Genomic DNA, 13,517 nt, shown 5'->3' on the forward strand with positions numbered 1-13,517 from the left:
GCATCGTCTTCCTTCCTTTCATTCCATTTCCACTAGCTTGGGTGGCACTCCACTTTTCAATTTCTGTTTGATTTTTCTTCCAGTCTCCTACAGTACTTTTCCTACCCCATTAATCAAGCACAGTACTTTGACCGCTACCACTGTATCCAGATGCACATAGTTTCTGGATCCATAGTCAGAACAGGTATTTTTTTCTTTCTTTTATCATTCATTTTGGACTATTTAATTAAAGCACAAAGGATCACACAAGACAACAATTGAACAACGTACCCACTTTGGATGTCTGGCATTGCAACTGAAGACAGTGCCATGTTGCTAAAGCTTTGGTAAAGTACGGTACGTACAATAAATGAATTTTCACAGAGAAGTATTATGATATTAAGGAGGCCAGATAGTTTGGAGTCTAATCTGTATGCAGTACAGTACATACAGAGTAACATTCCATATGAAGTGGAAGAAAATGTTAATGCTTAATTTAGTAAGGACCAATATGATCATCCTGTCCATTGCATAGATCTTATTGTGTTTGTTATTTCTTTGAATTTAGCCACGTAACTCAAAACATGGTCTTCTGGGTTAGCACTTTCTTCTGTTGAGCCTTTCAAATAAAGGGCAAAGTTTGGGACAGAGTTGTTGCCATACACGTATGATAGAATAAGCTATCTAAATAAAAGTAAAATTAAACAGGCTCCAAATAAGTAGGGAGAAAGTCAAAGATGCTGTTTTCCATTACACAACTAAGGTAATTTTGTTTTCAGTCAGTAAAAATAGAAATTTCAGAGCAATAGAAGGAAAGAGCAATAAAAATTAGTTATATACCAAATTAACTAACGAGAAGAAATGTTGTTGCAATAAGTAAGGCTTGAAAAAATATGGTGCTGAAGTTGTTTAAGGACGATACAAATCATGATACTCTTTGCTAATGATTATACAGGAGACATGTAATGCCGCTGTTCTGCCAGAGTTGCTTAGATTTTGTTATCAAACTAGATTCTTGGCATTTCTTTGCATCAGTTTCCACTTGCTGACAATATAACAAGGTTTATTTTCTTCTTCTTCTTCTTCTTCTTCTTCTTCTTCTTCTTTTTACCCACTTATGGAGTGAGGATAAACTTGGTAGTAAGTTTTATGATACCTTTCTTCTTATCCTCACAAAATCTCTTTGAAATCGCTGCTTTTTCATATGTGGTTTAGAATATCTCTTGTCAGTTTTCTATTTAGGCTTCCTCGTGCATCTCTGTTTAGTTTGTAGTATTGTAAAGGCTAGACAATTTATTATGTTTTCTTCTGTGATATCTGCATCTTCAAATTACTCTAGGTTCTTTTAACCAGCAGATTTGAATTAAAGACTATTTTATTTTTATCACTTCATTTTGTAATTTAACATCAAGCATAATATTCAGTCAACTAGCTCTCTGAAGGGACCAGATACTATTGACAGCCTTGTTGTCTTGTAAATAAAATTAAATCCATGAAAGTTACCAGTAATAAAGTGTGTAGTTCATTTTGCAAATTACTTGTCAAATTATGTTTCTAGTCACTTTTTGTTACATACTAGATTGTTTCAAAGTGAGTAAAGCTGTATCATATAACTAAAGTACACCTCTGCAAGAAGCTGTGTATTAAAATACTGTAAATTAACCTTTCACAATGAATCAGAGGTAGAAAAATTTGGTGTTGATTTTTTAAGAGCAGTATTGTAAGTTCAAAAACATTTTGATAAATTGTACGATGTATGACATATATAATTTTAATCTTATTTTACAGGGGATATTGGTTGTTTGGTGAATGGTGCTGGATTAGCTATGGCTACAATGGATATCATTAAACTACATGGTGGTGAACCAGCAAATTTTCTAGATGTTGGAGGGGGGGCAACATCACAGCAAGTCATGGAAGCATTCAAAATCATCACTGCAGATCCAAAGGTCGGTAGTTCTCTTCTGTTTGGATATGAAAGTCCTCTTCAAATGGCAATAACTCTTCTAGACATAAGAATATCTAATGGAAATTTATACACAGTTCAAAAAAATCTTATGTTCACTGGTCAAACTACATCCATTGACAATTTCAGACACACAGTTAATTTTTTCTTAACTTTTCTTGTTTATACTGATTTATTGTGTAACACAAATTTTGCTGCTGAGAGATAAGCTATTCTACATTCTCTAGGTAGCCTCACTTTATAGCAACATTCAGCATGGTGTAAAATAAAAGTCTGCATTCGGGGGACTATGCTCATCATAGCTGTAAAGTTCCATAAGTTAACACAAGCCTCTTGGGTTGTGCATGAAGGTAAGCAGCACAGGAATCTGAAAGTTGTGGCCGATGTAGATATATCAAACATGAGGTTTCTAAGGTTATAAGCAAGTAATGGCTTGTGGCCACTGTTCACTGAGAGGGCACAGCAGCTTCTTGTGATGTCCAAGATATTGGGCACCTCTCTGTCACAGGCACCCATTGATGTTTCTCATCCTATAAAGGCATGCAAGTACTCTCATAACAAACAGTTTCATATTGGTTTCACGTAAAGCACCTTGTGAAACTAGATGTGTTCCAAATATGATATCTTACCTTTTTAAAATACTTTCTATATTTGGCTCCCAGCATGTGGTAGGAAAGCAGCTGATTTTCTCACATCTTCTTCTTATTTCAGCAAAGGTCCAAACTACAAGGCACAATGGATTCATTTCTCATTTTAGCCATTCTGTTTGAATACAAACTTACAGTATTCTAGCTCCTGTGACCTCCCCCTCCCCCGGGGCACGCAACACTGGCGGGTTCGTGCTTGGCTACCACGGGGCCCCAGCCTTTGCAGCATTTTTTTCGCTCCCATGCTGCATGTCTATCCTCTTTTTTTCCCCTCCTTTGGGGAACATGCCTAGGATGTTATTGGGAATGTTCGCATTGTCTGTCGCAGATGTAAGAACAGCCCCGTCTCCTCATGTTCCTCTGCTTCAGTGTTTGAGGTTCCTCTTTTTCTTCTTTCTCCCTATGCACTCCTGAAGGCTGACCCACGCATATGATGCATAACAGGTGACTGGGTAATGCTCAATTCCCAGCTCCAGGTCAACAGGTAGGATTCACACATACGCCCTGGTACAGGCCAGGCCTAGGGAGGGGTGATTGCGTGAGCTGTAACCTTCCCAAATTGCCGATAGGTCCCTCCGTCAGGTGTTTGGGAGGTGTGAACAATCACCTAAGGCAGATGTGCCTCCTTGTGAAGGGAGCCCCCAGTTGGAAGGATCGTGCCATCAGAGATGCTTGCAATCGTGTGGGATTTTCTCACAATGAGTCACTCATCTTCCCAATCCATGTCTGTGAACCGTAAACGTAATGAGGCTAATGATCAAAGACCCTTCCCGCTCCACCCTGGTTCCTCATGGTCTCATGTACTGAAGACTGGTAGTCCTTTGCCGCACTCAGTCCATTTATTATTCAAAACGGTATTGATGCAATTGCCGGCCCTGTGAAATCCTGCTCTCGTTTATGGAATGGCACTTTGCTTTTGGAGACTGCTTGCTGTCTCACTTCTCCATGGCTACCCTGTTCGTGTCAAGGCCCATAGAACTTTGAATTCTTCCTGTGGCGTAATTTACACCAGGCTGCTAGATGGTCTAACTGAGGCCGAAATCCAGTCTTACCTCTCTGAACAGGGTGTCATTGCCGTCCATCGTGTAATGAAAAAGGTAGATTTCTTCTTAGTGCCCACTGACACTCTTTTCCTCACCTTTGAAAGAGAGGTGCTTCCATCCAAGATCAAAGCAGGCTATGAAATTATCACCGTCCGGCCGTACATTCCGAACCCGATGCGCTGCTACCAGTGTCATTGTTTCAACCACACTAGAACATCTTGTCGGCACCCACCCAAATGTGTATCCCCCCTCAGGGGGGCTCACGGTCCTTTTGTGAGTCCGTGCGTGGTCAGGATGGGGCCCCGAGCTATTGCAGCCTTCCTTCTTTCTCAGGCTGCATTTCCTGTCCCTTCCCCTCCCCTCCTTTCCTTTCCTTTCCTTTCCTTTCCTTTCCTTTCCTTTCCTTTCCTTTCTCCTTCCCCTCCACCCTCTCCTCTCCCTCTCTTGGTGTCCTTGTTTATGTTGGCCCTGCTATCCTCCTGGTTATGTTGGCTTTGCAATTTGGTTTTGTTGCATAATTACCTCATCCTTTTAGCATTCTCTGGTCCCCCTCTGAGGTTTGACATACTTTACTAAATTTCTATTACATAGTGCGAGCCATTTGGGGAAGAGCACCTTACGTAGTGTGTCCGGCGTGTGCCCTCCTCTTTCCTTCCATCTTTTCCTTCATGTCGTTGTCTGATGCTAGGGTCCAGAGCCAGCACGGTAGCCAGCCCATGTGGTGGGGTCGCTATGTACGCTTTTGGTTGAGCTCCCTGAACACACAGGGATCACACTTCTGATACCTGAGCTGTGACCACCTCATGTAAGCCTAGGAGTGGTTGCTTGTCATCCAGGAGCATCGGAACTCTCGGCACTGGCCATCATGCCAAATGGCCCTTGCTGTGGCTGGGTGGCATCCGTGAGGAGAGCCCCAGATTGGAGGGGGTGGTATCAGGGCGGACGTTATGCAGATGAAACGCACACGGGTCCAGAACTGTGGCTGTTCTCCTACAGCCATCTCTTTGAATGAAAAGGATTCTTTTCATGCTGCTGCTTCTGCCCCTTCGGTGTTCCCTTCCATGGCTACCCCCTTGGGAGGAGGGTCAGGCTCGTTGGCTGGGGGCGAAACCTTTCCCCCGCTATCTGGTTTGCACCAGGACTGATGGGAGATATTTTCACCAATACCAAACCTTTATTTTTTGTGGAACACATTGAGGACAAGTTTGGCGAAGTGGACTCTCTGAGCAAGATGTGGCCGGATTTGTTGTTGATGAAAAGTGCTTCAGCTGCCCAGTCTGCGGCCCTCCATGCCTGTGACCATCTTGGCACATTTCCTGTGTCCATTACCCCCCACCAATTTTTGAATATGGTTCAAGGTGTAATTTTTCACAGGGACCTCATCCTTCAAACTGATCAGGAACTAAGGGACAATCTAGGACGGTGGGGTATTCACTTTGTTCAGCGTGTTCAGAAGGGCCCAGAGGACAATCGCATTGATACTGCTGCCTTTATCCTGGCCTTTGAAGGGGATACCCTCCCTGAGGTGGTCAAGATTATGGTTTATCGATGTGATGTGAAGCCGTACAGCCCACCACCTATGAGATGGTTTAAGTGCCTGCGTTTTGGATACATGTCTTCCCGTTGTTCGCAGACCTCTCTCTGTGGTGACTTTGGACGTCCCCTCCATGAGGGGAGTTCCTGTGTTCCCCTTGTTGTGTGTGTTAATTGTCATGGCAATCATTCTCCACATTCACCGGATTGCCCGGCTTATAAGAAGGAAAAGATGATACAGGAGTATAAGTCCCTCGATCGTCTAACCTACACTGAGGCTTGTAAGAAGTATGCACATCTTCATCCTGTGTCAATGATGTCTAGCTATGCTTTAGTTACATCTTCACCCCTTCCTTACCCCAGTCCGGAACCCCTCCCCTCTTCTCTCCCCCGCAGTTCCCACACCCTTCCCTCCAGGTGCCGCTCCCCCTCCCCAGCTGGAGAAGTGTCCCTCTTCTTCCGTGTCTGTCTGTCAAGGGTGCTCCTGCCGGGACCCCCCTTCCCAGCACCTTTCAGGCCAAAGGTCTGCTGCCACAAGGCGACCGTGAGAACCACGGTCTGTGGGCCCCTAGATCACCCGCTCTCTTTCCATTCCAGATCTGCAGCTGGCTCCTTATTGCAGCACAGCCCTCCTCGATCTCAAACAAAAAAGAAGAAGAAACGTAAGTCCAAGGACAAGGAGCCTCTGGTGTCACCATAGGTCCCGTCCCCACCTTCGCAACCTGGCTTTGACCTGCTGTTCATGGATGTCGCCCTATCCTTGGCAGTGACAGATGGTGACCCGGCGGCATGACTGGCTTTAGCCTGTTCACCCCCAATTTGAATCATAGTTCTATGGTTATCCAATGGAATTGTAATGGATATTACTGTCACCTTCAAGATTTGACACCCCTTATTTTGTTTTACTCTGCAGCTTGTGTGGTTCTGCAGGAATCTCATTTTACTGATGATCACTCACCAACTCTACGTGGGTTCCGTGCTTTCTGTTGAAATCGGATTGGCCCCCTGCGGGCCTCTGGTGGAGTTTGTACATTGGTCCGTACAGACGTTGCTAGTACGTGGATTCCTCTTCAAACTACATTGGAAGCGGTTGATGTTAGGGTCCACCTGGACTCTGGGGTCACAATATGCAATATTTATCTCCCTCCTGACAGGACTCTTACACCTGCTGCCTTAACTGCCCTTCTTCAGCAACTTCCCCCTTCCTTCCTCCTCCTCGGGGATTTTAATGCTCATTTTCCCTTGTGGGGCAGTGCATTTCGATCTAGTCGGATCTTCTCATAGACTAGTTTCTTGCAGACCATGATGTGTGCCTTCTTAATGATGGCTCCCCCATTCATGTCATTGCCGGTCATGGTACCTTTTCTGCCATTGATCTTTTTCTTTCTTCTCCTTCCCTTCATTACACCGGTCGCCACACAACGATCTTTGCGATGGTGACCATTTCCCATTGATTCTCTCGCTCCCTGATGGACAGGTTACCTCGTTGGTCTTTCAAATGCATTGATTGGCCTCCATATACTGCACAGGTTGGTTTTTCTCCCTTTTTGTCGGGTTGTATTGATGATGACCTATGTGGTGTGTCTTATGCGATTCTTCACGCTGCTAGCCTTGCTACCCCGCGATCATCTGGACCATTTTGCTGCTGGCAAGTCCCGTGGTGGAGTACGGCCATTGCCATTGCCCTCCGTGATTGCCGTTGAGCTTTGCAACACCTTAAGAGGCACCCATCCGTTGCCAACTTTATTACCTTTAAATGCCTTCGCGCTAAAGCCCTTTACTTAATCAACTGGAGCAAACAGATGTGTTGGGAATGCTTTGGTTATACTGTCCCTATGTCACGGGTATGGGCTACACTTCGTTCTCTCCAAGGTTGCTATCAGGAGTCTACCCTTCTGGGCCTTCACCTCCCGGATGGCCTTTGCAAAGACTCGTTGATTCTTGCGGAACATCTTGCGACCCATTTTGCAACAGCATCACCCTCCTATCCGGCTGCTTTCCTTCACCAAAAACAGCGGGCTAAAGCTTCCACCTTATGTTTTACCCCTTGTCAGTCAGAATCTTATAACAAACCTTTTACTGAATGGGAACTTCTTTCCGCACTATCTTCTTCTCATGATACGGCCCCTGGCCCAGACTCCATTCATAACCAACTGCTTCAACATCTCAGTGCTCCACAACAGCAACATCTTCTCCGGCTGTTTAACCGTATTTGGCTCCAGGGTGACTTCCCTTCTCAATGGAGGGGTAGCGTTGTGGTTCCTGTCCTTAAGCCTGGTAAGAACCCCCTGTTTGTTGAAAGCTATCGGCCAATTAGTCTGACAAACATTAGCAAATTACTTGAACGAATGGTAGCCTGTTGGCTCAGTTGGGTCCTCGGATCTCGTGATGTATTGTCCCCTTCCCAGTGTGGCTTCCGAGAGGGTCTGTCTCCGATCGATCGCTTACTTTGCTTGGAATCTGCAGTTCGGCAGGCTTTTTCCCAGCGCTGCCATTTGGTTGCAGTATTTTTCGACCTTCGCAAGGCCTAAGACACAGCTTGGTGCCATCATATCTTACTTACACTTAATGAGAGGGGTCTTCGGGGCCCACTCCCAGTTTTTATGTGCCAGTTCTTGTTTCATCGGTTGTTCAGGGTTCGGGTTGGTACGCTTTTTAGTTCCCCATGGACTCAGGAGAATGGAATCCCACAGGGTTCTGTCTTGAGTGTGCTTCTTTTCCTCATTGCTATAAATGGACTTGTGGCCTCCGTCGGTCCTTTGGTCAACCCTGCTCTGTATGTGGATGATTTCTGCATTTGGTTTATTCTCTCTTCGATGGCGGGAGCGCCAGGGTGCTATACGACATTCCTCTGCGTGGACTCTCACACGGATTTCAGTTCTCTCCTTTCAAATCGTGGGTGGTCCACTTCTGTCGCTGTACTACGGTCCACCCCGATCCGGAGCTCTGTCTCAATGCATAACATTTACCTGTTGTCCACAGTTTCATGTCCTAGGTCTTTTCGACAACAAGCTCACTTGGCTGCCCCATATCAGACTCCTGAAGGTAGGATGTTTCCGTAAACTCAATGTCCTTCGCTTCCTTGCCCACTCCTCTTGGGGTGCGGACCGTTCCCTCCTCCTCCGCCTTTATCGGGCTTTAGTGCTGTCTTGCTTGGACTATGGTTGTCAAGTTTATGGTTCGGCTGCTCCTTTTATACTGCACCTCCTGGATCGGGTCCACATTCGTGGTATCTGTTTGGCCACCAGTGCCTCCCCTACTAACCCTGTTGATAGTCTCCTGGTTGAGGCTGGGAACCCCCCCACCCCCCTTTCTGTTCAGCGGTCCCAGCTTCTGGTTTCTTATGCAATCTCTGTCCATTCCTCTCCCACTCATCCTTCCTATTCTATCCTGTTCCCAGACCAACGACGTTGCCCACCTTATTCCCGCCCTTGGGCGGCTGGGCTCCGCCTTGTGTCTCTTCGCAGTGATTTTTAGCTTCCTTTCTGGATCTCCGCCGAGGTCCGAAAGGTTCCGTCCCCCCCCCGACGGTGTTCCGTTGTTTTTCCCGCCGCATTTTATTGGTGTTTTGGGATGCTATTGTGTTTTACACCGAAGGCTCTAAATCTGCTGATCGCATGGGGTATGCCTTCACATCCTCTGTTGACATGGAAAATCATCTCCTGCCAACTGCATGTGGGGTGTTTACTGTGGAATTGGTGGCAATTTCCCAGGCCCTTACCTTTATTTAGCAGTCCCAACTCAACCGTGTTTTGTCATGTACAGACTCAGTGAGCGGCCTTCAAGCTCTCGACTGGTGTTTTTTCCGCTATCCCTTGTTCTCGGCCATCCATGACCATCTCGCTGATCTTCATGCTGCTTGTTCTGTTGACTTCCTTTGGGTCCCTGGCCATGTGGGTATCCCAGGTAATGAGCATGCTGATCATTTGGTTGGGGGAGCAGTCACTTACCCCACACTCCCACCCTCCTTCCCTGTAAACCTTCCTGCGGCTGATTTATGACTTCGTATCAAATCCTACTTCACACAGTCAATTTTGGTGGAATGCTCCCTTCTTTTGGCTGTACTTTCTGAGTGCAGAATTCGCTGCACTTTACCTTCAATATTGGTGGATGATTCCCGGATGGTGAAACTGGTTCTCAGTTTCCTCCGTGAAAGTGGTTTTTATTTTCAGTTGTAAAGTTTTTTATCTCCATCTGGAGTAGGGGCAGGTTTGGGGTGTCTCACACTGTAAGCTGTGTTTGGTGATTCCTGACTCCCCTCCCTGGCCAAGATCCTCTTGTTCTCCCTTGTACTCTGTTTTTATCACTTTTTAGATTTGATTAGTATCCTTTCACAATACGCCTTTTTACACTCTAGCGGTTGAACGCTTTTGAATAGCTGGTGGTCTTGCCTGTACTGCATCAGAGGTGGGATATTTCCCACCTTGGGGTTGCCCACTTACTGACTTCCCTCCTTTTGTTTTTACCATTGACAACACGAGTGCACTTTTAGGGTTTTTAGCCTTTTACCTTTTATCATTATGACTCTTCTGAGATATACATCTGTCCGAATGGACCACCTTTGAAACAAGGGACTAATGATGTTGCTGTTTGGTCCCTTCAACCCCAATCAGCCAACCAACCAAATGTGTAACCTGTGGTAGGGAAGCACATGAAGGTGATTGTTTACCTCCTTCTGCCTGCTGTATCAACTGCAATGGCGGCCATGCCAGCTCCTTTCGACATTGTCCCATGTATCGAGATGAGCGGGCTGTCAAAGAGATCCGGATAAAGGAAAATGTGCTTTACCCAGTAGCTCTCAAGTTAATGGCTAGTCGCAAACCCTGTGTTCTCCCATCTGGCACCTATAGTTCTGTTCTTGTTACCCTTCGCTCAATGAAGGACACGGCCACGCAGACACACAACCTCAAATTAAGTTCTGAGGTTGTGAAATCACCCACTGTCAAGATAGCACGCCATACCATACCCCCACCCCACCCCACCCCACCCCACCTCACCCCGCCCCCGCCCCCTGTCCAGCTACGCAACAGACTGTCAAACTCTCGCCTCAAGGGGCAAAGTCACCAGCTACACTACCGGTGGGCCGGAAGGGACAGAAGGAGTACTCCCATGCAGACTTCCTCCGTTCTTCCAGCCAAACAACACCAGAGTCTTCCTCTAACCAGAAAGGCTCAGAGTAGTCCACCAAAGGCAAACGGTCGTTTCCCTCGCCAACTCAAAGATCCTCTTCGACAGTGTCGCCATGTGGTACTTCAGCCCATCCGGCCTCTGTATAGCTGATGTGCACCACCCACTGTTTTTGAGCTTTGGACTCCACAGACAGACTGCACAAGCAAGCTGATGCTTCTGTGGACCCCATGGAGCAGGATCCTCCTGCTTCTGTGTCTAGCAGTTGCAACTTTCCACCGGCTGTCACTCAGCAGCCGCTGAGTTAACAACCCTACATCTCTTCTTCACCATGACTGTCCTCTAATGTAACGTTCGCGGCCTTCGGTCCCACAAAGAGGCTTTATGGCTGCTTTTAGCATCACAGCATCCCCTTCTACTCTGCCTTCAGGAAATGAAATTGCACCCTCACAACTGCTTTGAGCTTCCACATTACTTATCGATTTTCCCCCTTCCCCTTCCCCTTTCCCCTGAGGTCGGCATTACATCTCTTGGGGGCGTGATGCTGCTCATATGAGATGACATTCATAGTCAACCCATCTCCTTGACTACCCATCTTAGAGCTGTTTATTTATGTATTTATTTATTGTTCCGTGGGACCAAATTAAGGAGAAGTCTCCATGGTCATGGAACGAGTCAATACATGAAATTATAACACAATATTAGAAACAGATAAAATGAAATATAAAAAACATATTCAGGTGACAAGTCGTAAGTTTAAATAAAGAAAATCAACAATGTAACTCTGGAATTTGCTTAATTTTTTAGCTCTTCCAGGAGTTCCTCGACAGAATAGGAGGAGTGAGCCATGAGGAAACTCTTCAGTTTAGACTTAAAAGCGTTTGGGCTACTGCTAAGATTTTCGAGTTCTTGTGGTAGCTTATTGAAAATGGATGCAGCAGAATACTGCACTCCTTTCTGCACAAGAGTCAAGGAAGTGCATTCCACATGCAGATTGGATTTCTGCCTAGTATTAACTGAGTGAAAGCTGCTAACTCTTGGGAATAGGCTAATATTGCTAACAACAAACGACATTAAAGAAAATATATACTGTGAGGACAATGTCATAATTCCCAGACTATTGAATAGGGGTCGACAAGAGGTTCTCGAACTTACACCACATATAGCTCGAACAGCCCGTTTTTGAGCCAAAAATACCCTTTTTGAATCAGAATAATTACCCCAAAAAATAATACCATACAACATAAGCGTATGAAAATACGCGAAGTACACTACTTTTCGTGTTGAAGTGTCACTTATTTCAGATACTGTTCTAATGGTAAATAAAGCAGCATTTAGTTTCTGAACAAGATCCTGGACATGGGCTTTCCACAACTGCTTGCTATCTATCCGAACGCCTAGGAACTTGAACTGTTCCGTCTCGCTTATAATATGCCCATTCTGTCTGATCAAAATATTGGTTCTTGTTGAATTGTGTGTCAGAAAATGTAAAAACTGAGTCTTACTGTGATTTAGCATCAAATTATTTTCCACAAGCCACGAACTTATTTCATGAACTACATTATTTGATACTGTTTCAATATTACACACAAGATCCTTCACTACCAAGCTGGTGTCAACAGCAAACAGAAATATTTTTGAATCACCTGTAATACTAGAAGGCATATCATTTATATAAATAAGAAACAGCAGTGGCCCCAGCACCGACCCTTGGGGAATGCCCCACTTAACAGTGCCCCATTGGGACTGAACATCACTACCACTCTCAATATTGCGGAGAATTACCTTCTGCTTTCTGTTCTTAAAGTAAGAGGCGAACCAATTGTAAGCTACTCCCCTTACTCCATAATGTCCAACTTCTGCAGTAATATTTTGTGGTCAACACGTCAAAAGCCTTCGTTAAATCAAAGAAAACACCTAGCGTTCGCAACCTTTTATTTAATCCGTCCAAAACCTCACAGAGAAAAGAGAATATAGCATTTTCAGTTGTTAAACCAAACTGAACATTTGACAGCAAATTATGTGAATTTAAGTGCTCCAGTAACCTTGTAGATACAACCTTCTCGATAACTTTAGCAAACACCGATGGCATAGAAATAGGTCTATAATTGTCAATATTATCCCTGTCCCCCTTTTTATAAAGTGGCTTCACTACCGAGTACTTTAATCGGTCAGGAAACCGACCACTCCTAAAGGAAAAATTACAGATATGGCTAAGTACTGGGCTAACATACATAGAACAATACTTCAGTATTCTGCTAGATACCCCGTCATATCCATGAGAGTTCTTGGTCTTTAGTGATTTAATTATTAACTCAATCTCCCTCTTGTCAGTATCATGGAGGAGCATTTCAGGTAACAGTCTCGGAACACTTTTTTCTAAGAGCGCTATATGATTCCCTGTTGGGACTAGGTTTCTATTTAGTTCACCTGCTATATTCAGAAAGTGATATTAAATACTGTACATATATGCGACTTATGAGTAACACGGACATTCCCACTACGCACTGATTCTATATCCTCGACCTGTCTCTGCAGACCAGCCACTTCCTTTACGACTGACCTTGTGGTTTTAATTTTATCCTGAGACTTAGCTATTCTATCTGCATACCACATACTTTTTGCCTTTCTAATAACTTTTTTAAGCAGCTTACAATACTGTTTGTAATGGGCTGCTGCATTTAGATTCTGACTGTTTCTAACGTTTTGATATAATTGCCACTTTGTTCTACAAGATATTCTTATCCCTCTAGTCAGCCACCCAGGCTGCCTGTTTGTGCTAGTACCCTGTTTTGAACGTTCTAACGGAAAGCAACTTTCAAAGAGCACGAGAAAAGTCTTGAGAAAAGCATTATATTTATTGTCTACTGTATCAGCGCTGTTGCAGTTTGCCTTTTCCTTCCCCACCTCACTTTTTTCCTCTGTACGATTTATGTCCCTCTGTCATTCAGTGTCACCAGGGCAGACTTCCTTCAGCTTATTGGACTGCTACCTCCCCCATTTTTGCTACTCGGTGATGTTAATGCACATCATTGCCTTTTGGGGTTCTCCCTGTCAGAGAGGAGCCCTCTTGGCTGACCTTAACCAACACTGAAGCACCCACTTTCCTTTCTGACTCCTCGCACACCTATTCCCATTTGGACCTATCCTTCTGCACTGCCCAGCTTTCCCATTGTCTTGAGTGGTCCATTCTTTCTGACGCCTACTCAAGCAACCATTTCC

The 13,517-nt window shown here is 44.9% G+C and overlaps 1 protein-coding gene across 1 annotated transcript in view; it reads left to right on the forward strand.

Moving 5' to 3' along the window:
- The window catches only part of LOC124596213 (succinate--CoA ligase [ADP-forming] subunit beta, mitochondrial), a 91,556-nt gene that overhangs the window by 59,650 nt on the left and 18,389 nt on the right, over nt 1-13,517 (forward strand). The window contains exon 7 of the mRNA XM_047135268.1: nt 1,768-1,928. Coding sequence (XP_046991224.1) covers nt 1,768-1,928 — 161 coding nt within the window. The remainder of the gene's footprint in view (nt 1-1,767; nt 1,929-13,517) is intronic.

The sequence above is a fragment of the Schistocerca americana genome, chromosome 2 (assembly GCF_021461395.2).
Source record: "Schistocerca americana isolate TAMUIC-IGC-003095 chromosome 2, iqSchAmer2.1, whole genome shotgun sequence".
In the NCBI taxonomy this organism is placed as follows: domain Eukaryota; kingdom Metazoa; phylum Arthropoda; class Insecta; order Orthoptera; family Acrididae; genus Schistocerca; species Schistocerca americana.